Raw genomic sequence first — 27978 nt, 5'->3', positions numbered from 1 at the left:
GTAGAGGGTGAGACAACACCAGTGTCTGTGGCTGATTCAGTGCTTGGCCTTTTTCCAGGAACAAGGTAACAAGGGAAATGGTGTTACTCTAGTTGTGAGGTGGATAATACGAGCAAGCTTAGACTCACCAGCTCATTGAACCTTGGTCACCAAACCACCACCAGATTGTGATGCATTTCAGTCACTATCCACCTGGGCCAGATTTCAGCTAGAGAGCTGGGCAGGAAGGGCCTGATCCAAAGCCCACTGGAGACAAAGGAGAGACTCCCATTGCCTTCTGTAGGCTCTGGACCAGATCCTAAGGTTCTCTGTCTCCTTAGCAGTAAGAACATTGGCTACGTTTTCTATTTCATTTGGGGAACAAATAATTCTTCTTTCTATGGAGATGTCTGGCTCTTTGCTTAAACATGTTTAACTCTGCATTTATCTCTTCCTCTCTGCATTTCCTGAGGGCTGTTTGAACTAATCAGTGGACTGAGCATGGGCTGGGAGGTAGGAGTTCCTAAGCGATAATTACACTCCACTGATAAAGTCACTTTCAAGTTAGTAGCTAGGCACAAATCTGCTCACCCATCTGCTCTGATGATGGAGGAAAAAGAGTGACATTGGAGTTGCCTAGGCAAATAAGAGAGAAGAGTTGCCAAGGCTGATTTAATTTCTTTGTTTCCTTATTGGTAACAATGGGAATAAAAATACTGATTCCCCTACCTCACAGGTTGTCCAGAGTTAACATTTCCAGGTCTTGGAGGAGGAAAACCCTTAAGTGCTAAGGAATTCTATCACTGGACTGCTTGCTAGGTGGCTTCCCACTTTTCTGTGCACCCATGCTATGCCTTTTGCACTTCTCTGACCTTCTTGCTCTGCTCCTCCAGCCGCTCTGCACAATGAGCTTAGTGCCTTGCCCTTGTGTCCCTCACAGCCTCTTTTTCCCCTTGCTGTTCTTGCTGCTCTACCCACCCGCCTTTTTACACCTTTGGTCTTGCACAGCCTCTGTTCAGAGTTCTTCAGGTGGCATGCCTGTGCATACTCAGTGATTTCTTCCATTCTGATACCCTTTTGGCTCTTGTGGGATTTTGTTCAGCTTTTGTTCAGTTTTTTTCTGTCTAGCAAACTGTCCCCAAACTTGGTTGAATATATATTCCTCTGGCTTTATGTTCTGACAATCTTGCATCTTATTTCGTATTTGAATCTTTGCTGGAGACTTGAATTAGTCACTGGCTTTTAAGGGAACTTTGAAGCTGAGTGCTTGCTCTAGTCCCAATAGATCAGTTCCAGTTCTATAAACTGTGATATTTTTTTTATTTTTTTTTTCATAGCTTGGACCTGGGCTACGCTAGTGGGGAGTGTGGGGGGTTCTAACTAAGATACGCAACTTCAGCTACACAAATAGCGTAGCTGAAGTCGAAGTATCTTAGTTCTACTTACCTGGCCGTCCTCACGGCGGCGAGTTGACTGTCACAGCTCCCCCATCGACTCCACTTACTCCTCCTGCCAAGGTGGAGTATGGGCGTCGAATAGCGGATTGATTTATCGCTTCCAGACGAGATGCGATAAATCGATACCTGATACATTGAACACTACCCGCCAATCTGGCGGGTAGTATAGACGTACCCTTAGACAGAGACTAGGAGAGAGGATGTGTGAATGTAATGATATGTGTAAACAGAGACTTAGCACCAGGATCCTGGCCATGTTTCATTTATATGAATTACATTTTACATAACTAGATCTACCCCAATTTTCCCCTCTTAAATGTTACTGTATAATATTGTTGATCTAAAGCTAGTCATATCCAGAGGCAGATGCGAGTACCCGATTTACCGCCTGTAAAATGCTTTGGGTTCCTTTAGGATTCAAGGAGCTATAGAAATGCAAGGAGATTATTATTTTGTTCATTATCACACTGAGCCCACCTACGTGCAACATCTATTGTTCCCCTGGGAGTCAGAAGGCTTATACCATACGTAGGTTGCTAGGACTCCATTCTAGCTACTTTCTTGCTTCTCTGCTCATTGTGTCTGCTGCCTTCAGATTTTGAAGGGTTTGAGTGGTATTTCTGTTTGTAAATCAGGCTGATATTCAAGGTAACTGTGCTAGAAAACAGGAGGATGAGTCCTGGATCTTGTGTAGTAATCAGCTTTCAATTTCTGGTCTTGTGTTTGATGACAGCTGATGTGATCAGTATAGCTGGAGCAGATAGTATTGTGTACATCTGTGAAGAATAGACTAGCCATTTGTTTTAAGGAGAAGTTCATGCTGCTGACACATGAATCCTGAAAGCGGAGGTATCTGCTCCTAGTTGCTTCAGGGGCAATTAAAACCTGAGACATATGCCAAATTGACACCTCTTCGGCTGAATTTAGTAATGTCCCAATTGATTTTAGCTGCAGTAAGATGATTGTGTGTTAAATATCTGTGAATTGGGGGTCTGCAGCTATGTTTTACTGTCTTTACTGTATATAAATCATGAAAGCAGAGCCAGGATCTCAGAATGGAATTTCCTTGCATTCCATCAATGCATATTTATTAATATTTTATAATGTGAAGTTACAGTTAGTTCTGAGAAGACTTGGGTCTGGAAAATTGTCTTATTAGTGGCTAATTTTGAATGAAGAACTGCTCAACTCTAATCCAGACCTTCCCACTGACTTTCTGGATTTCGTCAGGTCCCTAAAGTCAACATGTTCAAAAGAATTCAAATGTTGAAAAATTGGAAAATCAGAAAAGAGCCACAAGAATGATTAAATGATTAGAAAGCCTGCCTCAACAAAGAGAAGGTTAAGGGTGACTTGATCACATAAATATTAACAGTGGGCTCTTCAATCTAGTAAGAAAAGCATAACACGATTCAGTGGCTGGAAATTGAAGCTAGACAAATTCAGACTGGAAATAAAGCATACATTTTTAACAGTGAGAGTAGTTAACTATTTGGAACAAGTTACTAAGGATCATGGTGGATTCTCCATCACAGACAATTTTTAAATCAAGACTGGAGACTGGATGTTTTTCTAAAAGATCTGCTCTAGGAAGTTCTCTCGCCTGTGTTATACAGGAGGTCAGACTAGATGATCACAGTGGTCCCTTCTGGCCTTGCAATCTACGAATCCATGAGAAGTAGCCTCTGATTTTGGGTGCCTAACTTAAAACAACTTGAGTCTGATTTTTCAGAGATGTTAAGCACATGTAAATCTAGCTGAAATCGATGGGCACTGCAGGCACTTGGTACCTCTGAAAATTGGACCACTAACTTCCTTGTTCCTCACTTGCTCCATCTCTAGACTGGATATTGCTAGCCTATAGCAGTAACTTGTTTGATGTCTGTAAAGCACTTTGAGATCCTGGAATTGAGGGTAAGAAGGACGCACTAGGATTTTATGATATCCATAATCAAACTTCATAGCTAGCTGCACTCAGAAACCCTGCCCTACATTAGAGAGCCCATTAATCTCCTGGGATTTGAACTATATGCACTTCTTAATTTTTCCTTGTCAGTTTGTCCTGATTCTTGTTGCTGTTGGGCCCCCAGGCATGCATCTTGTATAGGAGCTGTGCCCTGCAGTGCTGCTGCTGTTCTAGGGCTGTCAGCAGTTCCACTGGAAGCCCCTCAAAAACAGAGGTGACAACTCAGCCGTCTTGTGTATATCCACCTGAAATTCATTATAAAGCTCTAAGCCTAGAGGCACTCTGCACCAGCCCATTGAATTCAGTATATTCTATTTCAAAGCAGCCTCAGACACACATCCTGGCCAATCCTAAATTCCTTTTCCTGCTCTGAGAGTTGGTGGCATGCAGTAAAAATGTAGTAATGTGGTGGTTCTGGGAAAGCACCTCACAATGTCAAATGACCATCTGTCTTGGTTCCTATTACGTTAGCTCTGGGGGAACCATGCACCTGATCCCATGCTATCTTTTTCAGCACTTCAATCAAGGAGGAGCAGCCGGGGAGTGCACCTGCTGGGCTGCCTGAATAGTCCAGTTACAGCCAGGTAGAGGGCACTTATTGTGCTGCTTGAGAGTGACCATGATCAATGGATTGTTAATGGCACAATGGCCTCCAAACATATACAATGGAAAAGTAGCAGTGAAAGTGTTCAGATAAAAAATGGAGATCCCAAGCCTCTAGTTCACTCTCCACTTGCTATGTTGGACATTAGTTATTATTAATTTTCCTAGTAATACAACGGCACTTTCTCCACCACTTGTGACTTGTCCAAGAGAGCACAGACCTCCATTGGGGAGTTCAAAGTCATAGCTGGACATCCATTTCATTTGTAAATGTCTTGCCCTTTTGAATGGAAGGGAAAACCACAGTAAAGCTACCCTTACTCCAGTGAGGGGCTTTAAGGGGCTTTTTCTACCCCTCACTTATGTCACACTCACATTACTGAAGCATGTCACCACCTTCAGCTTTTCTGACCCATATCTTTGTCAGTGACACATCCATTGCTTCTGAGAGAACCTTGTATCAATTAGCACAGTTTAAAAACAGGAGGAAAGTTTCATTTCATTGTCTAAGCCATTGTTTGCTTTGTAATTATGATGCTGGTTTTGGCACAATATATATATTGTGGTTTCTCATGCTGTAATTTCCATAGCGATCAAAGATTTAGGAAGCAGCCATGTTAGTCCTCCATCAGATTTTTGAGTACACAGGCCACTGCCTGCACTTTTCTTTTGGGCAGAAGTAAGTGCAGATCAGTTTCTACTCCCTAGACTCCAAGGCACAGGCAGTGACATTGTCACATTCCAGTTTCCCCCCATATCATTCCAATTGCATAATTTCACATCTGGAATTCCTGCAGTTTCAGAAAATTCCAGCAGATATTCCTTAGCCCTTCTATGAGCCTTTCTGTAGTCCCTTTTCTCTATCTGCTACTGCAAGGTGTAAGTGATTGTGATTGATTGTGCAGCAAGAGAGTGGAATGCTGCCAACAAGGCACCATCTGGAAACTGATTTAATACCAATTTACACCAAGTAGAAACCAGTTTCAGAGTATAGTCTTCTGGCTGTCCTCTCTGCAGCAGATGCTGAAAGCACATAAACTGCTGACTCTGAGGCAAGTTACTCTTCTGCTGAAACTGTAAAGGAAAATACATTAAAGAGCTTTATAAACACCTTGGTTCAAAGTAGTGCTTGCAACATGTTGTAGTTGCAATTAGGGCTGTCAAGCGATTTCAAAATATTAATCACACGATTAATTGCACTGTTAAACAATAATAGAATACCATTTACTTAACTATTTTTGAATGTTTTCTATATTTTCAAATATATTGATTTCAGTTATAACACAGGTTTCAGAGTAGCAACTGTGTTAGTCTGTATCTGCAAAAAGAACAGGAGTACTTGTGGCACCTTAGAGACTAACACATTTATTTGAGCATAAGCTTTCGTGAGCTACAGCTCACTTCATTGGATGCATGTAGTGGAAAATACAGTAGGACGATGTATAGATATCGGTGCCACAAGTACTCCTGTTCTAGTTACAACACAGAATACAAAGTGTACAGTGCTCACTTTCTATTTATTTTTTTAATAAAAATTTGCACTGTAAAAAACGAGAGAGAGTATATTTCAACTCACCTAATACAAGTACTGTAGTGCAATCTTTTTATCATGAAAGTTGAATTGACAAATGTTGAATTATTTTTGTTTACATAACTGCATTCAAAAATAAAATAATGTAAAACTTTAGAGCCTACAAGTCCACTCAGTCCTACTTCAGCTAATTGCTTAGACAAACAAGTTTGGTTACATTTGCAGGAGATAATGATGCCCACTTCTTGTTCACAATGTCACCTGAAAGTGAGAACAGGTGTTTGCATGGCACTGTTGTAATCGGCATTGCAAGATATTTACATGCCAGATGTGCTAAAGATTCATATGACCCTTCATGCTTCAATCACCATTCCAGAAGATATGCATCCATGCTGATGACGGGTTCTGCTCGATAACAATCCAGAGCAGAGCAGACCGATGCATGTACATTTTTATCATCTGACTCGGATGCCATCAGCAGAAAGTTGATTTATTGATTTATTGGTGGTTCGGGTTCTGTAGTTTCCTCATCAAAGTGTTGCTCTTTTAAGACTTCTGAAAGCATGCTCCACACTTCGTCCCTCTCAGATTTTGGACAACACTTCAGATTCTTAAACTTTGGGTTAAGTGCTGTAGCTATTTTTAGAAATCTCACTATTGATACCTTCTTTGCGTTTTGTCAAATCTGCAGTGACAGTGTTCATAAATCAAACATGTGCTGGGTCATCATCTGAGACTGCTATACCATGAAATATATGACAGAATGCAGGTAAAACAGCAGGGGACATTATATTCTCCCCCAAGGAATTCAGTCACAAATTTAATTACTGCACTATTTTTTAAATGAACATCATCAGCATGGACGCATGTCCTCCGGAATGGTGTCTGAAGCATGAAGGGGCATATGAATGTTTAGCACATAAATACCTTGCAATGCTGGCTACAAAAGTGTCATGTGAACACCTATTCTCACTTTCAGGTGACATTGTAAATAAGAAGCAGGCAGCAGTATCTCCCGTAAATGTTAAGAAACTTATTTTTCTTAGTGATTGGCTGAACAAGAAGTAGGACTGTGTGGACTTGTAGACTCCAAGTTTTACATCATTTTGTTTTTGAGTGCAGTTATGTAACAAAAAAAATCTACATTTGTAAGTTACATTTTCAAGATAAAGAGATTGCATTGCAGTACTTGTATAAGGTGAATAGAAAAATACTATTTATTTTCTTTATCATTTTTACAGTGCAGATATTTGTAATAAATATTAAGTGAGCACTGTACACATTGTATTCTGTGTTTTAATAGAAATCAATATATTTGAAAATGTAGAAGAACATCCAAAATATTGAATAAATTTCAATTGGTATTCTATTGTTTAACTGTGCGATTAGTGACAATTAATCTTTTTAATCCCAGTTAATTTTTTTTGTGTTAATCACATGAGTTAACTGAGATTAATTGACAGCCCTAGTTGCAATGTTATTGCTGTTAACATTTCAAACAGCTTTTGGGAGTCAGAGCTGGTCTGGTAACTGAAGAGTTTTCATATGCTATGTTGTTTAATATGTGCAGTAAGGAATGATTTTCTGCCCAACAGTACACAAGTCTGACATTGCATTAGGAAGTCCTGGTGAATTAACTGAGAGTGGCAGTTGAATCACCTATGCTACAAGATGGAGTTGCATCTTTATGTATATTTGTGAAAAGGTGGTATTCCCACCCTGCTTGAAAATGATCAACACTTCACTTGCTGTGTAGGTTCAAAACTTCCCCCTTTCTGACATCTGGCTCTGTTAACAAGGTAATGCAACAAATTCCATCCAAGCCTTTTCCTTTGGCATGACCATTCTTGGCACAGTTCAGCTCAGCCCCAGGCCCTAGATACCTCTCTCCAGAGGGGATATTCCCAGCTCCTTTGGGTGGGTTAATGAGTTGCACCTACCACAATGAGTCACTAGGACTTAATTAGTATCTAAATAAAATAAATAAATAAATATCTCCCTCCAGGGTTCCAACATCTGCTCACAGGGTGGGTCAGCAGAAGAACCTAGCTACCCTGTTACAGAACAGAAAGGCTTTTTACCTGCCAGGACTTGAATGAATGGTTCTGTGTCTTCCCCTGCTACAACTGGTGTCAGTAATTATACCCAATGCAGGACTGGGAGCTGTGTTCCTTAGGTGCCACCAATAGTAGCTAAGCAAGTGCAGAGCCACATGAGCTGGGGTGGGCAAACCATCTGGGTAAAACGTGCGAGGATGTAATCTTCAGAGATTTTTTTTTAAGTGCTTCTTTACTGGTGAGGTTTTTCCTTCTCCATATAGTCCCTTACTCATTTGAATCTTAAATGGTTCTGTTCTTGTAAGTAGATGCATTTGTTACCTGTTAATGTTCTGTTTGGGAATCAGAGAGGGGTGCTGAAAACTGCTGGAGTCTCTTACAGATCCTTATACTTTTGAAAACAAATTCATTTCTTAGTTCACATGTCCTGGTGTTTCTCTGTTCTTTGATGTTTCAGTATTGTTCTTTACTTTTTCTAAAATCTCAACAATGCAGAACAAAAGAAATTGGCTGGTTATCTGCCTCCAGTAGTCTTCTCTGTCACTCCTATGTGAGATTTCTAACAATCCTGCCCTCTTCTAGAAGAGAGTGTTCTCTCCAGCAGTTGTAGGTGAAAGCTACTGGCTGTGGCATAGGCTGAGCTCACTGGGTGGGAACCTGGACCTGTGTAACATTCCCCTAAACACTGGAAATTCTTGAGTTCTTCAAGTGCATTGAGGAGAGAGGTCTAAATGTTAACTGTCTGGTGAGATATTTGCCTATTCAGGCTTGACAAAGCCCTGGCTGGGATGATTTAGTTGGGACTTGGTCCTGCTTTGAGCAGGGGGTTGGACTAGATACAGGGGCGGCTCTAGAAAATAGGCTGCCCCAGGCAGCGCGGTGTGCTGCGCCGCCCTTCCTCGGTCCCGCGGCGGGTCCCCTCTTCCCGCGGCTCCGGTTGAGCTCCCGCGGCAGGTCCACGGGCCCGGGACGAAGCGGACCTGCCGCAGGCATGACTGCGGGAGCTCCACCGAGCGGGAACAGCGGACCTCCCGCGGGCACGGCTGCGGACGGTTCGCGGGTCCGGCGGCTCCGCTTGAGCTGCCGCAGTCATGCCTGCGGGAGGTCCAGCCGAGCCGCGGGACGAGCGCCCCCTCCGCAGTCATGCCTGCGGCAGGTCCGTCGTCGCGGCTCGGTGGACCTCCCGCAGGCATGACTGCGGCAGGTCCACCGGCCCAGCCTGCCGCCCCCTAGATTTGGCCGCCCTAGGCAACAGCTTGGTTTGCTGGTGCCTAGAGCCGCCCCTGACTAGATACCTCCTGAGGTCCCTTCTAACCCTGACATTCTATGATTCTAAGTCTGCACACACAGGCATCTCTCACTGGTTGTGCCCTTACAGGCAACAACCCTTGGAGTTCACTCTTTACATTCACCCTTTTGATTAGCATAATCTTGTTAACCAAGCAGCAGGGTGTTTTCAGCAAAATGGAAGCTGATTGTTGCCCCATGATTCATTCTGCACGTGGGCTGCTAGTGCCTTGAACTTCCTTCCTGTCATCAGCAATGAAACTGAGAAAAGAAAAATAAAGAGGAGTTGGTATCGGATCTGCACAGCGAGGAAAAGGGCAGGGTGAATATAGCCCCAAAGCCACAGCCCAACTCCAACTAATACCCACTCTGCCTGCTGACTTTCCCTTGTAATTACTTCTAGGTTTTATATCTGCAGACAATAATGTTCCATGCTTCACAACTGAATTAGAGACTCCCTTGAAAAACCACACTGATGTTGACGTCACAGCCTCGTTTATGGAATGTCTCTTTGTAACTAGGGCTTTTGCACATACAAGTGCCGTTTGTAAAAGCCTATCTTTTGGTTCAAGTTGTGCATTTGCCCTCTTCTGTTCCCTGTATAAGCCTCTTTTCCACATCCCTATTTAGAGACACCTGCGTCCCAAATGAGCCTCACAACTCGAATCCAGCTTTTGATCCTTTCCATCACATTGTGCCTTAAGCAAGATTGTGGTTGAAAAAGAGCATACCCAGTACATGCCTCAGCATACAATGTTTAATTTCCTGGGGCTCTGTGTTGTTATGGTGCACTGACTGGCAGGGTTTGTTCATCATAATGCTGTTCATAACACACTACTATAATTCTGCTCCTGCTGTGTAAGTGATCAGATTGTGCCCAGTGGCGTGTGTGTTCTAGGAGATTATAGTTATAAAGTGGGTGGGAGACAAGCGCAATTTGCTAGCTCTGCCTCTGTCTGCAGTTGCATATTTGGTTGACATCTATTTCAGACATGAATCTTGCTGATTCTTTGTTTTAATTTTAAATTACTTTCATATCCTCACTTCACACCCCTGCTACTGGGTGAAAGGAAGGACGGTTAATGCTCTGGCCTGGGACTCAGAAGTTCTGGGTTCTTACCCTAATCCTGCCACAAACTTCCAATGTGACTTAGTGCAAGTCATTTAATCTCTCTGTACCTTGGCTCCTCAGTTGGCAAATGGATAAATTCTTTAGTGTATGTCAGGTGCTCAGATAAATATAGTGATGAATGCCATAGAAAAGGCTACTAATAAATAAATACTGTAGATTTGTTGGGTTTGGGGGGATTGTGTGGCACAGTTACTCTGTTATATCCAATGTACCAAAACTCTAGTGGGCAAGTGTTGTGGCTTTTTCCTACTCATGCTGAACATTTTCAGCATTGGGTTTTGGTCAAGTGATATCCGACACAGCTAAATATATCTGAGGACAACTATAGCAGTTTTGTGTGTGTGTGTGTGTGTGTGTGTGTGTGTGTGTGTGTGTGTGTGTGTGTGTGTGTGTGTGTGTGTGTGTGTGTGTGTGTGTGTGTCTCTCTCTCTCTCTCTCTCTCTCTCTCTCTCTAGCTGAGGGACAGGAAATTCTACTGAGCTGATAGTCTGGGGCTGGTTTCCCACTGAGCCCCATATGAACTCACCCCCAGCAATGACAAAGAGACAATGTGCTTCAGTCCAAAAAATGTGTGTCTGTATTTTCAAACTGGGAACTTTTTGTAGGTGGTACATGTTGGCCTGGTGTCTCTGGCACTTACTATTGGTTTTGATTTTGCAGTTTGCCCTTTCTGGTTCTGAAAGCCGCCCAAAGTCGACATGGAGCAGAGATTTGAGTGCTGTCCCTATGTATTGCAAATCTGAGTGATTGTCCATACATTTATCACCAAAAATAATATGATTTGCCTCCCAGGAAGAAGAGGAGAGTTCATTTATAGTAATTTGTTAATATGAATGCCAGAGGGTACTGCCTTCTGATTATAGCTTGTGACTGGGAGAGGTCTCAGAAGCCTCATAGCACATAAAGTAAGGATGGAAAACCTCTATTATCTGTGGTCACCTAGTCTGTCCCCAGATAGTGCGGGGATTGACAAACCAGATTGAATACAGTAAATAAACAATGACATTCTATCTTCCTTGGGTCTGCAGCTCCAGGATCCAAGGCCCCCAGCTTGAGACCAACTGCTGTGGTGAAAGCAATTGGACTAACAATGACCTAGAAATAGCCTTTGGGTGAAGAGTTTACACGTGGCACATCATTGGCTTCCTTTGGGGCTGTGTCAGGACATCTTGGCCCCTAGAATGAGGGTTTCGGGTGGTGCTCAGTGAGGGCAGAGCTATGTATAGACTGCCACTACATTTAGGATCTGATTGTAAACAGCTGGCTAAAATAAACCCTCCTTAGCTTTCTTTTCTAAGGAGACTGCTGTTGTATCACGGTCACTTATATTCCGGGCTCACATTACAGTGGAAAAACCCCACACCTGATTCTAGAGATGGATCCAAACTAATACCCTAGGTCTGGATGGCCTAGGATGCAGATCCAAAGAAGAATTTTGCAAATATCCCTGCCTCTATAATGGGCCAAACCAACACCCTAAGTCTGAACAGCCCCAAACTTGGAAGTATTTGAAATCCTGATTTGGTTCTAATTTCTCTCCCCCCCCCCCATCTAGGGGACCCTATCTCTACCTGGTTCCTGTCTGTAAAGATCCCTTGCCCCTTTTCTCTGCGCACACAGAGGGCTGAAGGGTGAGGGGAGTCCCCCAGGCATTTCTCAGCAGCCCCATGCCCCTTATTCACTTTCTTCTAGCCTAGGAGCTGATGGGTGCTTCTGCCTGGCGAGCCACAGACAGGTCATTGAAATCTGATGGGGCTAGGCATGCTGTCCATTCCCCTGTGCTATTTGCACAGGGCTCTCAGCTCTTGACAATATGGGGAGCTCTGGAGCTGGATTCCTATCTCTTCTCCCCCACCCCCGCATGTTAGATCATGACTGAATCTCTGTTTTAGTGTAAAAACCCCCACTCTGCACCTTTTCAAGGCAGTGGTAGAGGTGAGGGAAATGCCTCTTGAGTGGGGCTCCTGGGGAGGAGATGCTCAGTATGGAATATAAGGGCTTGTGGGTGCAGCTTCTGTAATTTTCCTCCAAAGACCGACCTCCCCCCCGAAAATATCTCCTTTTGGTGCCCGCCTTGTTATCTTTTCTGCAATATACATGCTGCATATTTCATTTGATCAGATTATGCAAACTAGACTGGGGCTTATCATACCATCTACCAGTGTACACTTCTATTCTGAGGGCTGAAGGAATAAGGAACCCTTCACTGCTTTCTGAAGGGGATTGCTGCCCTGCACAGCTCTGAATTCAGGTATAAATGGCTTGCCTGCAAGAATTCCTCCTGGTATGATGGAAGTATAATATTTCTCGTGTGTGTGTGTGTGCGCGCGCTGAATGCCAAAGCTCTGGTAAAGCCAGCTTGCTTCCGTATGTGAATCATTTCTCAAGCAGCTCTCTGTGTGTCGTTGCAATGTGGTTTTCCTCTCAGGGAAGCACTGAAGCCCTGAATTCTCAGTCTGGCTTGCACATGCTGTCAGAGGCTAGCAGGAGACAGTTTTCCTTTTAATACAAGGAGGAGAAAAAGCTTTCACTGTAAGTATGTAATCCTCTTTTTATTTGTAAGGTGGGAACTGGATTCTCTCTAGTGCGGGTTAGTGGACAGAGGCACATTTTTGCAGCAAGCAGACTGCCTTGCTTAACAACACCTGAATGTAATGTCTGACTCTAATTAAAACTAGATTGGATGGAGCATTAGAAAATGCACTGTAAGGAACACTCCTGCATTGGCAGGAAGCTGGGCTGGATGGTCTATTAGATGTTAACGGTAGAAAATGATCCAATGAGGACTGGCTACTATGTAGTTTTCTGTTTCGCTGCATGGAGTTGAGCTAGTGAGGAATGGGCTGAAGCTGTCACTCTGCCTGCCTCGGCTCTCTCTTCCTGTTGGTGTTCAGTGATGTGTTCCAATGGCAGGGTCGAACAGGAGCACAAATAGGTTTCCCCAACCCTGCTGTTGAGACTGTCCAGTCAAGAAGGGGCCAAGCTGCTTCAGAAAAAAATTGGCAGTTACCTCATCTGCAAGGTGAATGAGTACAAATGCTGGGGAGCCTGGCCAGAGCTGTGCTCTCCCTCCATCAAAGAAATGAGCTGCTGAGACTCTCAGGAGGAAGCATCAGTTTCAACAGTTTAGTAATTGGCCACAAAAATGTGATTTAAACTGAATCTTGATGGTAATAGCAATTGTAATAATAATATGCAGCATTTGTATAGACAATTACAGCTTTGCAGAGCTGTACAAATGCTAATTAAGCTCTGTGTTTGTAATGAATCATTACTGGCAGAACTGGAAAGGGAATGGGGACTCTTCTCTCCCCCTCCCCCCCCCCCCGCACCCTGCTTCCCTTTAACACAATCTAATTCTCTCTCTAGATATCACCCCTTAACATGTTTCAGAGTAGCAGCCGTGTTAGTCTGTATCAGCAAAAAGAACAGGAGTACTTGTGGCACCTTAAAGACTAACAAATTTATTTGAGCATAAGCTTTCATGGGCTACAGCCCACTTCATCAGATGCATAGAACTGTCCGAAATGGGCCATCTTGATTATCACTTCAAAAGTTTTTCTCCCCTGCTGATAATAGCTTCTCTTAATTAATTAGCCTCTTACAGTTGGTATGGGTACTTCCACCTTCTCATGTTCTCTGTATGTATAAATACCTTCTTACTGTATGTTCCATTCTGTGCATCCGAAAAAGTGGTCTGTAGCCCACGAAAGCTTATGCTCAAATAAATTTGTTAGTCTCTAAGGTGCCACAAGTACTCCTGTTCTGTTTACCCCTTAACATGGTTTGTTTGTGGAGTATTGCCTCTACTCCCTACAAACTGGAAATTATTCTGTTGCCAATCTGAGTCTCAGCCGAGAAGGGGATATTTGATTGTTCTCCAGTGGTGTGATTCTGATGATTACTTAGTAAGAGAGACCTGTCCTGGGTCAGCTCCTGTCCCAACACCTAGACCCCACTGTGTGATTCTATGGGTTTCACAGCTCCCTGGTGGTCGGCAGGCCATAGCTTGCAAACCACTGACTCTGCTGTTTGAATCCATTCAGCTTTGTTCAGCCCTGTCCACATGCAGAATGAATAATTTGAAAATGCAGAAGTCTACTGGTTTCTCTTGCAGCTTTAGGGTTCACAATGGCTTCTTCTCTCTAATAAAACCTTTCTGCTAGGAGTCCACTAACAAGTTCAAAAGGTCTCAGTTAATTAACAGGCTACTGTGCACATTTGCAGAGCACAATCTCTCTGCCAGGCAACTTTTCAGAAATGAACGATTGCAGTGATTAATGATAGGTGGGTTGGCTGGGGATTGTGATCTCCCATGCATTGTGCATGGGAGAAGTGGACTTGCTTTTTTATTTTTGTTTGGCTTTTCCATGGGGCTCCTCATCAAGGTAAAAGAGGATTTATGATATATCACAGTTTATCTTCCCAAGACCCCTTCTTCAGAGGACCAGTATTATTCCCATTTTATAGATGGGGAACAAAGGCACAGAAAGATCCTGTGACTTGCCCAAGATAACACAGGAAGTCTGTGGCAGAGCTGGGAATGGAATTAATATGTAAATCCCAATCCATTGTCTTTACTACAAAATCATCCATCTGTTGCCATGTCTCATGCATGTGGTGGGCAAGTTGTCATGTATTTGTGTGCTATGTTTCTCTTCCAACCTAGAGAAAGTGTTCTCTGGCAGTTCCTTCTGTCCCTTCTAAGAGCATCTGCCTGTACTCAGCAGTAAGGTGTAATGACAGGGCGTTACCAGGCAAAACCCCTGTCATTACTCTTCCTCTCTATAGTAATTACATAGCTGTGCCCTGTGTAAAATAGAACATCCTTCTCCTTACTGTGGATTGATAAGACATGCAATGTTACCCCTCCGTGTCTCATCCTCCTCTTGCTCCAGTCACGGGGGTGGCAGAAGAGGATTAACAAGAACCAGCTACGTTCAGATGGCTCTGATAGCCCTTGTTCTCAAAATGTACGTGCATTATAGTATACCAGGGTTAAACCCATCTGCTCAGGCCAGGAAGGTGTCGGGGATAGCTCTGAGTGGGTCAACTTTTTTTATGGCTAAAGACTGATTTAAAACTCCCAACCGCTAGGAAATTCAGAATCAAGGCTCAACCTTCATCTTTCTCTGCCCTCCTGTGCCCTAAGTCTCAAAGTAATGGCTGATTATACACACCATATAAGCTGGGACCGCTATCGCCTGGAAGCTATGAGCTGAGATGATGGATTCTCCTGGTTTCTCTAAAGTGAGATCACTCCCTGAACGTAGTTAATTTTGGTGTGGTTTGATGAAATTTTAGCATTAACTGTGTAGCCTTTATATATGCACACAGGTACAGCCACTGTGTTCCTCTAAGCAAAAGTACACCCAACAGCACATTCTCCCCACTCCCTCTTTGCTTTGTTGCCTTCTTCACGTGCAGCTGTCAGTAACATGATGAGCACAGAGTTGCCACATTCAAATCTAAAACCCTGCCCTGGAGTAAGAAAAATATCATATCCATTCTTGCCCAATCAACCTTATTTAGACTACACCTATAACTTAACTTAAATTTGGTGGCCTGTTTGCTGCTAGCCAGTAGAAATCAATGCTCCAAGGAGCCCACCATCCAGCTGCTGGTGGTGGTTGCCCTCCTATAGGGTCAACGCTGACCAAGTCTCTGCTAGCTTGTGCGTTTTTGATCTCTACATCCCCGTAGTGATCAGGAAGCAGAGGGAAGTACCTGGGTGTCTGAGGTACCTAAGGCTAATTGGGTTCTGATCTAGGACAACTCCATGTGTTTTATCTGGTAAAACAGCAAGGCTATATTTTTCCTGTGGCTTGTAAATGCCAGGAATGTGGATCCAACACAAGAAAAACAGAGCTGAATAAATCCTCTGTCCATTTGCACCAAACTAGAGTTTTGTTTAAACTTTGTTTCCTTTCTCATGTCCAGCTGGAAAATGAGATCCAGTTGAGAACAAGAAACCCATAAGCCCAAAACTCTCAGGAGACATTCTGTGGTGATGGGATTTGGGGACAAGGCCGTGCAATTCTCTTTTGTTATTTGCCTGACTGTCTCTGGTAAAAATCACTGATTAGTCATAGTCCAGGTCAACACTAAAAAGTTATGTCGACCCAGCTGTGTTGCTCAGGGGTGTGGAAAAATTCATATTCCTGAGCAACATAGTTAAGCTGACCTAGCCCTCGCCATAGACAATACTAGGTTGACACAAGAATTCTTCTGTTGACCTATCTACCACCTCTCAGGGCTAGTCTACACTTACCAGCCGGGTCGACGCGGTGAGTTCGACTTCTCGGAGTTCGAACTATCGCGTCTAATCTGGACGTGATAGTTCGAACTCCGGAAGCGCCGCGGTCGACTCCGGTACTCCACCACCGCAAAAGGCAGTGGCGGAGTCGCTCTTGGAGCCGCGGACTTCGATTCCGCGGCGTCTGGACGGGTGAGTAGTTCGAACTAGGGTACTTAGAATTCAGCTACGCTATTCACGTAGCTGAACTTGCGTACCCTAGTTCAACCCCCGCTCTTAGTGTAGAACTGCCCTCAGGGAGGTGGATTAACTACAGCAATGGGAGAACCCTTCCTGTTGCTGTAGTGTCTACACTGAAGTGCTACAGCAGCGCAACTGCAGCTGTGCAGCTGTAGCAATTCAAGTGCAGAATACTCTTAGTCTTGAGAAAAGAGAAGGGATCTTATAACTAGGGTGACCAGATGTCCTGGTTTTAAAGGGACAGTCCTGGTTTTTGGGACTTTCTTATATAGGCGCCTATTACCCACCACTCCCTGTCCTATTTTTTCACAGTTGCTATCTGGTCACCCTACTTATAATAGTCTTCAGATATGTTAAGGACTATTCTAAAAAGGACTGTGATCAATAGTTCTCCATGTCCACTGAAGGTAGGACGAGAAGTAATGGGCCTAATCTGCAGCAAGGGAGATTTAGGTTAGATATTCGGAAAAGCTTTCTAACTATAAGCGTAGTTAAGCTCTGGAACAGGCTTCAAAGGGAGGTTGTGGAATTCCCATCACTGAAGGTTTAAAGGAACAGGTTGGGGACACACTTGTCAGGGATGGTCTAGGTCCTGCCTCAGCACAGGGGGCTGCACTTGATGACTTCTTGAGGTCCCTTCCAGCCCTACAATCTATGATTGATGACCCACTGACTGCAGGTAGGATATTTTTTATTGTGTGCAACACTGAATTCATCCAGAGATTGGAATTGCTGACCTGGGCTTTGGAAGTGGTAATGGGATGGTTTATTTGAGGCAGTGACCAGGTGCTCAGCATTCATGGCTGGTTAGACCTTTCTCTGCCCAGGCCACTCCTGATTATAACATAGTGGTGGAGATTCCATGACGCCAGTAAAGAAATACCCCCTTAAGGATAAATGATAGGAATTAGCCTAGGAAAAGAACAAGATCATCCTTAAGCACAAGTAAGACAAGCAACTGCTGGAGACTCTGCAGTAGCCTCATAGCCCGTTTAGCTCCTCCCTGCAACACAACCACCCACTCTCAGACAATTGGACCTTGTCTTTGGGGGGCTCCAGAGTAGTTTCACTGTTCGAGAGTGGCTCCATGTGATACTGTGCAGGGAAAGGGAGAGTAATGGACTCTGTGGAGGGGCTCTTTACACTATGGAGCAAGGATGGCATGCATGAAGGGGATTCTCAGAGGACTCCATATGGTGGCCTTCTTGTTTGCTCATAGGTAGCAACTTCCATGAAGGAAAGAAGTCCTTGTACAACCCTATAGAGGATGTCACATGGTCTGATGGCTTAAGCACAGCCAAAGTTTCCACTTGGAAAGATGACAGATGAGGGTTGCCCAGAGACAGCCAAGGGGATGCTAGAAACAAGGCAGGATAATAGAAATTACAGAAAGGGGGTGGGGGGAGATTATATGCTCAAATCTGTTCTTATGTAAGGACAGGCGACTGTCTCTGCAACAGAGGATGTAGCAGATGTACGGCTGATGCAGACTGAGCTGGAAGGGATTGGGGCTGTAGGGGGCAGATAAAGAGGAGGCTAGGAGAGTAACAGAAGGTTTTGGTTTTAATTACAAGCTGAGTCTGATTTTAAACAGTTTTTTATCTGTGCAGTCAGCCTCCAGATTAGCAACTGCCATATTGGACGGTCAATTTCTCTGCTTTGTGACTGTGACTTGATTCCTGGTATCAGTTAAGAAATTAAGATGAGTCATATGAAAGCATCTGTCAAGTCTATAAATTGTAGTTTCAAGTGGGGTGTTATGAAAATCTGAAAAAACATTCTATCTTGACTCCATTGGTTATGTTGCTGCATAGCTTCCTACGCTTCAGTAGGGCATCCTTGACAATGTACTGAGCTTGTTGGGTCTCTTTGTTCCAGTTGATGGCTAACCTGAGAATAGCAGAGTTCAATTAGTATAGAGGGACAGCAGTATAAACATGGCTCACATGTTACATGCTAAAACCTCCAACGATGTTCTTACCTTGATTTCAAGCCAATGTTCTGTGTTGATTCTGAACCAGCCTGACTGCTTGGTGAAATAAATAAACTACAGGAAAATGGGAGTAAGGGTCTAATTTAAACTCCCAAAAGTCAGAGAACTCCTTCCTTCATAGTCCCATCTGAAAGTCAGGTACTAGTGGCCTCACTGTGAAATGCTGAGCATTCGCATTTCCCAGTTAAGCTGCCGACTGGTATATTACTCTGCAGATCTAGTAATTGCTTTTGCAAAGGCACTTGAATGACCCTGGTTACATTAACTGCCCTGTTGACTAATTATTAGTGTACAAAGGCATGAGAATTGAGACCTGGATACCCATACATCCAGGGTTTGATGCAAGGAATTTATGCTTTACCCACCAAAGTGACTTCTCCTTTAACCCTAAAAGCTCAGGTGTTCCTGTGTAATGTCTCTTCTTGAAGTGCATAAATGATTTTATTAACTGATAAGTGTAGCTACCAGATCTTGGATTAGACATTAAACTGCACAAATGTGGGCATATCCTTCATTGACCAATCAACTTTCTTTTTTTATCTAGCTCATTGTGTAACCTGCCATAATTCCCAGTGGAATATGTTTTCTAGAGCCTTGTTCAGAATCTACAGGACTGGCTGGCAGCTCACCCCTTTATTGGCAATAGTATTTATGTAAAAAACAGTAACATATGCTTTATATAAAGGAGAAAGGATGTTCTTATGCGTTAAAAGACAGAGCAGGGAGCTCAGACCTGGGTTTTATTCCTGACTACCTGTGTGACCTTGGCCAAGTCTCTTTACTCACTTTCTCACTCTGTAAAGTGGGGATAGTAATTTTGCCCTCAGAGTGGGTGCTGAGGGATTTTACTGATATATTTATAGACTGAGTCATATAAGGTGCCTTGACATACATTTCAGAATAAAATTCCAAGTATAATGGACTGCATGTCCCACTGTAAAATAAATTCACACCAGCTAATTAAATAGCTCCCGCTGCAAAAACCAAAACCTTCCATGCCTCCCGCCTAATGCCTGGGAGAAAAGATGGGTGCTACAGCATGCCCTTAAGGTGGGTGAGGGGGATAGAATTCTGAGGACCCTGTCCAGAGAATGCCCTGTCAGGCCCCTCTTTCTGTTGATATCGAGGAAGTTTCAGCTGATCTCCTTTGCAACAGTGCAGTGCAGGCAGAGATGCATCTCAAGTGACCAGGTCACCGACCATTGAGTTTTATATGTTAAAACCAACGCTTTGAGTTCCACCCAGAAACTTACTGGTAGCCAGTGCACATCTCAGTGCACTGACGTAACATGCCCCTGGAACGGAACTCCACGTATTGCAGAACGCAGCTGCCCTCTTATTATCATCAGTTTCCACATGTTCTCAAGGTGTAGCGCTACACAGAGTACACACAGTAATCTAATTGGTGCTCTTCAACCACCTCCTCTGGCTGAGGCAAAGAGAGGTATCAATGGGCTCTATAGAAAGCTGGGTTTCAGACACCTCTCCTGAGGAAGGGTCAACATGTTATGTGGAGAAGGAGGCCAGAAACTGATTGATCCTCAGAGCTCTAAGTATGGTTTATAGGGCCCCCTTCTGGGGAATGAACAGGAACTGTCCTCTGAAACATGGGGTCACATGATGAGGGTGAAAGCCAGGGAGTTAGATTATCATTGCATCTGCAACATTTGCTTGACTACATCTGTCTTGGTAGGCTGCTTTTCCTGCTGCCTTTTCTCTCCTTTTGCTCTCTGTGGTCTGATCTTTAGGCTGTCCACAGTCTCTCTCTGGGGACCTTTTGGAAGAAAATGCTGACATTTATTTAGCATACAGTAGGCTTATTTTTATTGATGCATCTGAAGCCACAGGGAGCCATTACTTGTTGAGAGCTTATCTTCCCAGACACAGAAACACGTGGCTTAGAGCCTGGTGCACAAATAGGTGTTGAACAAAATCTCCTCCGGTAAATTAATATTAATCATTTCCATGTATATAGCACTTTTCACCAGAGGAAATAAAAGGTGGCTCAGTATTATTATCCAGGGAAATACACAGTGTGATGATTTGCCCAAAGTTATGCAGCAAGTCCCTGGCAAAGGTGGAACTAGAACCTGTGTCTTCTGACTGTCTCGTGCTTTAACCTCTTGACCAGACTACCTAGTTTCCTGTAAAAAGCTAGGCCCACCTTGGTAATACAATGAGATTGCAGTGTGCTGGCCTTTACATTGTAGATACTAGCTAAGGAGGGATGGTAAAAGTTGCCTTTAGTTCACATCTACAAACTCCTAGTTCTCAGCGTTTGACCCAAAACCACATCAAAAAGGCACACTCTGCCATTTAATGGTTGTATTGCTCTTTGACAAGCTGGTGTCTTGGTTCAGTGTTTGGGACAGGAAGACTCTGCAAAGTGTCATTCCACACTTCTGCCTGATCCTCTGCAGACAATACAGCCTTTCCCTAGTTTCATCAGCTTATATTTAGGGACACTGAATCCCTCACCTTTTTATTTCTTGTTTTTCAGTACAATTTCAAATCCCTCTCTGTACTTCATAGAATTTCTTCTTTTATCTTCTCATATTTTAAAATGGTTTTTAAATGTGTTGTGACTCCTGATTATTTATCTCTAACACAAACTCAGGATTTGGGGCTCCTTGATAATGGTTCCCTTTATTCTGGCTATAACCTCTCACTCTTGATGGCCAAAGGGCCTTTGGCCTGGGAAGGCTGGCTAAATGGGCTTTTCTAAGGCATGTGCCAGCACACAGACGCTAGTAGAAGATCTATGATTTAACAACTGCCCTCTAGTTAATTATATTTAATTCTGTGTCACACCCTAGGTCTACCATTTCAAGGCCTAGGAGTGCCCAGACTTGCCACATTTCACTTCTGCTCTCCTGTAGGATATGCATCTCACATTCAAGGAACATGCAACATCTCAATTTATGTTCCCAAAGCTGGGATGCAAAACCTTTCTGGGGTCCTATTGCACCATTAATGGAGCCATCTGCCGTACAGGCTGTCTTTGCCCATTCTGTTATCTCCTTTTTGGGGGAGAACTAGCGGTAGTAACTTTTCCACATTAATATTCTGTTTCCTGAATGCTGACAGGTTCCAGCTAATGTGTGTACCTAATTCTAGTGACATGCCTTGCCATTCATTGCAGGCAAATGAGCAGCTTGGAAAGGCTCACTATCTCCTCGAGGTTTCCCAGTGTTCCTGCTACTCCTACTTTTCACAAACAGTGTTTTCTCTCTGACTCAGAAGGTTGCTCTTGGAGGAAATGAAAGGCTGATGTTGACTCTTAAGATAGGTTTCCTGCCCTGACCAGGGAACAGTGGGGCTTTTCTGTTCTGTTTTTTGGTAATTTGTTGTTTTGGGCTGTTCTTCAAGCAGTTCCTTTAAAATCTCCAACTTGTGTCATGCAGGAGTGAAAGCAAATTAAGATGAGAGGGACGTGTGCAATGGGCTTTGTTCTTTCAAGTGAGTTTAAGGCTTGTGGAAGATGTTGGATTGACACCCAGAGACTGAAATCTTCCTTACCCACAGCACAGGTTCAGGTTGGGTAGGCCAAGCTGGGCCTTGCCAAGCATCTCCTGCCTACTCTGGAGAAACAGTCAATGGGAACCTATTTAATTTTTGGCCTCTCTGAAAGGTGCTGCAAAGTGTCCTGGTGGCTTTTGTGATGTGGAACTTTAGCCACTGAGCTGAGACAACCAGTCCACATTATGTAGTCCACCAAACTGATATTGAATTGTTTCGAGTGTTGATCGCTACTGACCTGGGTTGGATTTGAGCCTGTAACCTAGAAGTGAAAAGCTCAGATCCCCTTCCCAAGAATATGGTGCCATCCAGCTCTTCATCTGTCCAGATGTTTATGTGCTTTACCCCTTTTGGGTCTGCAGTGTGCTAATGGTAATTTTGGTGCTGGCTCTGCAGAAAGAGGAACTTCAGAATTCCCTCTTCAAAAGCAGATGTTTCAATCAATTGCTGCGCACACAGAAAGATTCCAAAATGTATTCAACAGCTGATGTGATCAAAACCTGGAACCTAACTTTACCTGTGCACCACAAATTGAGTCTGTAAACAAGTTGAGTCCATCCCTGCTCAGAGGCATGGTTATAGTTGACTAAGATCTCAGTGCATATGGAATCTGCTTGATGGATTATTCTCCTGCCGCTCCAGTTGCACATTCTTAGTGACAGTTCTGCACAGGCCTCTAGTTTCCTTCCTGAATCAAGAAGAGGTCTTAGGATCAACATGACAAAATAATCTCCACTTGTGTATTTTAGCTGCAGCTCAGAGACGCCAACTTCTTTAGAAATAGAGAAAGATGATATCTCTGTTTCCCCCGCCCCACACACTCGGTGTTGATTGCTAGTGCAATAATATCCAGTTTTCCCCACACAGGGTCCCATCTAGACAGATTCTGAAATTTCTTGACCACTGAAAAGTTGGAACAAAATGGACTCAATCCTTGGCTTCACTTGCTTGACATGGTGAAAAAGGAATGTCATTTCAAGTCTATTACCTTACATTCCTACACGTCCACTCCGGCTTAAGTCAAGTATCTAAGTTGCTACTGGTTAGGAGGGAAGGTTAGAGGAACTGCCACTTAAATTGTAGTTGCTTTCACTGAGGTTTGCTCCCACTCCTGCTTTTCTTCCTTCTGATGTGGCTGTCCAAAGGACACAACACTCCCCAGGCACTTTAAAATGTGCTCATTGACTCAAGATGGAATCCCTTCAGACCTCATAGGCCAGAGAGGAGCATCACAAGGCTGGGTGGGAGGGTGCTGGGATAGAAACAGGAAGAAGTCCCGAGGCAACAGTAGGAAAAATGCATGTGCATTTGTGGCATCCACAAAACCTATGTTTGTATAAATCTGGTAATCTCTTCAGCAAGGCTATTTGTATGTGCAATTGCCTGATTTGTATGTGTAAAAGTGGGTTACCATACATCCATATATATTTTTTTAAATGCATATAAAACACTAGAATCCTGTTAATGCTACTCTGAAACCATGGGACTTAAGAATAGTATTTATTGTATTGCCTCATAGTTAAATATTCACTGATGCATTAAAAAATGTCAGGTGTATGCAGCACAGTAATGGTCACGGAATTAAGAGAGAATTTTCTCCTCCAATGAAATCAGCTCTTGGGTGCTCACTATATGTGTTGGAACTCCCAATGGAGTTGGTGACTGCACAGAGTTAAAATAGGAGTTGCTCAGTTGCTATTAGTAGCTGGGAGGTTAGAGCCATGCAAAAAATTTGATATTTTTTTTCCAACATCCGCAAAGGAAAAGTCATGATGCTATAAGGAGGGGAATTATTGCTTGTTTTGCCCTAAAACAGCAGCAAAAGAGAGCCCAGAACACTCTTGCACCTGCATGCCCTTAAAATAGAACATCCGTAACACCTGGAAGGTGTCATTCGCACAGAATGTAATTAGGCCCTGAATAGATTGCTTCCCAGGGGTCCACACTCATTAACAAGAACACTTCACCAGAACAATGCGCAAAGCAAATTGTGAGACCTGGGCAAAGTCTGAGTCCTTCTCACCATGAGACTTACTGGCTTAGCTAAGGGAGGCCATATTTTGGCTCATCTGTTAGAGCTGCTGCCTATGACCACAAGAGTCTTGGTTTAGCCTCTTCTATAATCAAATGTAGGAGAGTCCATCTACCTGAGCCTCTCTACTGGTCTCCTGTAGTTTCTGGCCACCTGTTTGGCAAACACAACACAAACTGCTTGCACAAGAGTCGCATGCAGCTACATCCTATCTGATTTAGAAAATGAGACTGAAGAACAGAAGAAGTAAGAGCCATCTGTGATTTCCCCCCAAAAGTGGCTAGCAGAACTTGTAAGACCCAAATGATGATGCTGTTGCTAGTGCAAATTGGGGAATGGATAATGAAAAGTCAGGGATGCAGATCTGCTCAAAGAGTCAAGCCAGCCATTTAGTTGGCAACAAACCACCTACTGAGGGAAATTGACAAAATGTGCTTGCTGGCACATCAAGGAAGAGAAATTCATTTCTGTTCTCCAAATCCTGGCAGGGTTTGCTTCCCTCATAGGCTCGTATCTGGAAAATTCAAGACTGACTGCAGCTCCTTTTTTCTCTTTGCAGAGAAGTTGACTGTTACCTTTTTACTGTGTCTCTTTTATGGAAATACAATGGAACAATCATTTCATTACTGTAGCAATATCAACTACTGCAGGTCTAGGCAGGTTTGATCAGTTAAAGATACAGTATGGTTAATTTGTGCTACTGAGGAATTATCAAAAATAAATAAATAGTGGGAGGAGAGCTTGTGGGTCTCTCAGGATTCTGTTTTGAATATAATATATTTTAACGTAATCATAGTTCAAGATGAAGATGCTGGATTGACAGTCTGACACGGAGTCCTTTCTTTATCCCCAGGACTAGTACAGGCCCTTATGGTATCTTTGCATGAGGCGTGGGGAAAGATCCTAGTCCAGTACAAAATGTTATCATTTTGTCTCTTGGGACTGTCCTAATATTATTTGAGTTTCTGGGTAACGCCCATTTTATGAATCTGAAGCCTGGATGCTAAAAATAAGGACAACTGCACTTCTTCAGTGGCTGAATTTAGACCTTTTTATGAAACCTGAGGGTTGCAGGTAACTTGCATAACATAATGCAAATTACAGTTTCCCTGTACTTTTTAATATTGGATAGGCAATCCCATGGAGATTACAGGCCCAAGCAGAATTCAGTGTTCCCTCTATGTACTTACAGATTTGCAAAACATGATTAAAGGTGTGGGTGGCTGCAGGCCCTTTTATCGATCTCTGAAGGCCATGCTCTGGCTGTGCTTGAATGTCTGCCTGTGTAAAGAGAGAGGGGAGAATTTGGTGTATTCCTTTCAGCCCTTTAAATTGGTGCCAGGCACCTCTGCCTCTCTCTTTGGATTCCAAATGCTTTAAAAACATTAATATCTGATTTCTTTCTGATATTCTGCAGACTGACTCCTCTGGAAAGAAAATGAAGAGTGCTGCCAGACCTTGGAGTGCAATGGCAAAGCAAGGGAACCATGGAATTGATCGAGGAAAATCTCTCCCCACCGCTTCCTCAGGCATGAAGACCTCCAAATCCTCTACTTCACTTGCTTTTGAATCTCGGCTCAGCAAGGTACTAACCAGTAAGCAGTGTGCAAGCATTCCAAGCTATCACTCCAGCTAAGGCGGGGCATGTCACCAAGTGTTTAGGGCTTTGGCACTGGGTGTGTGTATGTCTGGATCAGATGCTACTATATGCTTATTATACCACAGGGAGTCCTTGTGGCACCTTAGAGACTAACCCATTTATTTGGGCATAAGCTTTCATGGGCGTAAGACACAGACCTTCCGTGCTCACTGGGCATAAGCTTTCGTACCCAAATAAATTTGTTAGTCTCTAAGGTGCCACAAGGACTCCTCATTGTTTTTGCTGATACAGTGTAACACAGCCACCACTCTGAACCCTATTATACCACAGGGCCTGTATACATTTGACCATACTGTATGTTTTGGGATAGTCATTCCAGATTTGTCTGTGTGTGTGGATTGGTGAGGATGATGGAGGGAATTTGACCATGGTGTGTATGTGGGGGGAGAAAGACTGGTGTGTGTGTGTGGTGCATGCATTGGATATATTGTGTGTGTTGTGGGTGAAGGATTAGTCTGTACAAGGTATGTGTGGATCAAATTGTACTCTGTGGATTGGATTGGACTGGATTGCACTAAATGGGTAGGAGTGGAGGGTGATTTTTAGGGTTTAGAATTTATTTTCCCAAAAAAGAGATTTGTTAAGGGTTATGAGATAATCTTGTGTCCTATAATCTGTGTTTCCCCCCCCTTTGAAAAGGCAAAATACATAGCAAAAATATTGTTTATGATAAAATGTAAACATTCTATCACACTCATCTTTTTATATATATTTTAATAAGACCAGAAATGCACATGAAAATGTTCCATTTTATTGCAAATTCCAAACCTGGCATAGTGCTGCATCTGTGTTCTGGCAGACCCTGAACAAAGAGAGCAATATGGTCCAAGTATATAAGAAAGAATAGGAACTTGGGAACAGAGACTTTGTTTCTAACAATATGTAGTAGTCTACAGCGCTAATGTTCAAAGAGCCTTACAAACACTTATTAACCCCTGCAGCCTCCAGTGCAATGGGTCCATATATTATACCCACTTTACAGACTACCACAACTCTAAGCATCTCAGAAATCAGACACTTTCAGCCCCGGGCTCCAGCCAATCTTTTTTCCTTATAAGGTCCTTCCTCTAAAGAGTGGTGCTGTGCTGGCATTTCTGAGCGCGTGTTGTAGAGGTATGTGGGGACAGGAAGGCAAGGGAACCTGATATGTTTAATTGTACATCTTTTAAAGAACGTGGTGTTTTCTTTCTAGCTGCCTCCGTGATCTCTAAGCTGCTGAGCAACTACAGTACAAACAAAAGATGATCAAATGGAAAAGTTAGCAAGGGGCTGTGGAAAGACAGACTGGGCAGTGAGGTGCACCTGGCACCATGAAAAGTGGTGAACTTAGTTAAAGCTTCTGTAGAGAAAATGAATGGAGACTTCTGCAGAGGTCAGAAAGTCAGATTGCTTTGTCTTGCTCTCAGGAATGGACTGGCAAAGGCCCTGCCAAAATGCAAAACTTCAGATGTCTAGTTTCCTGCAGTAGATCAACGCTTTGGCTATCAAAGCTCACATGCTCCCGGAGTCTGGGAAACCACAGACTGAGTCATATGAAGAGATGAAAGAGAGAAGAAAATTGGAGCTGAGAGAGATTTGATCTTGCTTAAAAAAAAATTACAATTCAGGAACCCACTAACCATGGCATGTGTTTGCAGTATAATCTCCCTTCTCATCTCTTTTCTATCCACCAACATCTCACTCTAGTCTAGAGAGAGAGATGCTACAGCGCCTTGTTTTTTTAAGATTCTCAAAAGGCTTCTCTCTCTCTTGAAGGTTACTCATTAGTTAATCTGAGCTGTGGAAGTGCACAAAAAGGGAAACGCAACTGGTGAGGGTTCGGAGATGGACTCCTCCTTATGTTGGTCTAGGCCAACGTCATTTCAATGTTTTCCTTGTGAAGCATATGTTTTTTGGTCTTTCAGATTTGCATGAATTTCCTGAATACGCCTCTAGAATGAACTTGGATTACCAGGAAAAAAAAATCAGTCTTGCTTTTTCAGGTGCAGTAAAGTTTACTGAGTAAACTCTGGGTGTTAGCAGCTAGTGTTAGATTTTAGAATATTAACATACATAGTGGTGAGCTGGCTAGTGGAAATTCAACCAATAAAAACTACATTAAAATATATGCTGGAATATCTCTTCTATTTCTGTGTCTAGTGCCCTGTAGTAGGTCAGGCTGGCACCTTGACATGTGGTGGGAGGTCCTGGTTCAAATGTCACACCAGGACTTTGGCTCATCCCCAGTGCTCACACTGCAGTGCAGTACTGGAAGAGGAGATGCTGC

General features: G+C 43.4%; 1 protein-coding gene across 8 annotated transcripts in view; it reads left to right on the top strand.

Annotated features, from left to right (window-relative positions):
- SPECC1 (sperm antigen with calponin homology and coiled-coil domains 1) overlaps positions 1-27978 on the top strand; it is a 155724-nt gene that overhangs the window by 7795 nt on the left and 119951 nt on the right. For 6 of the 8 annotated variants that reach the window (XM_039507551.1, XM_039507555.1, XM_039507550.1 and 3 more), the window contains one exon: positions 25470-25637. In XM_039507551.1, the coding sequence (XP_039363485.1) occupies positions 25491-25637 (147 nt within the window). In that variant the 5' untranslated portion in view covers positions 25470-25490. Of the gene's footprint in view, positions 1-3916; positions 3987-12405; positions 12545-25469; positions 25638-27978 lie in introns of those variants that run through there. The other 2 variants (XM_039507553.1, XM_039507554.1) reach the window with 2 other exon arrangements.

This window comes from Mauremys reevesii, linkage group 20 (genome assembly GCF_016161935.1).
Source record: "Mauremys reevesii isolate NIE-2019 linkage group 20, ASM1616193v1, whole genome shotgun sequence".
Classification (NCBI taxonomy): domain Eukaryota; kingdom Metazoa; phylum Chordata; order Testudines; family Geoemydidae; genus Mauremys; species Mauremys reevesii.
The sequence above is the reverse complement of the archived record's forward strand: the minus strand, read 5'-3'. Positions and strand labels throughout refer to the sequence as shown.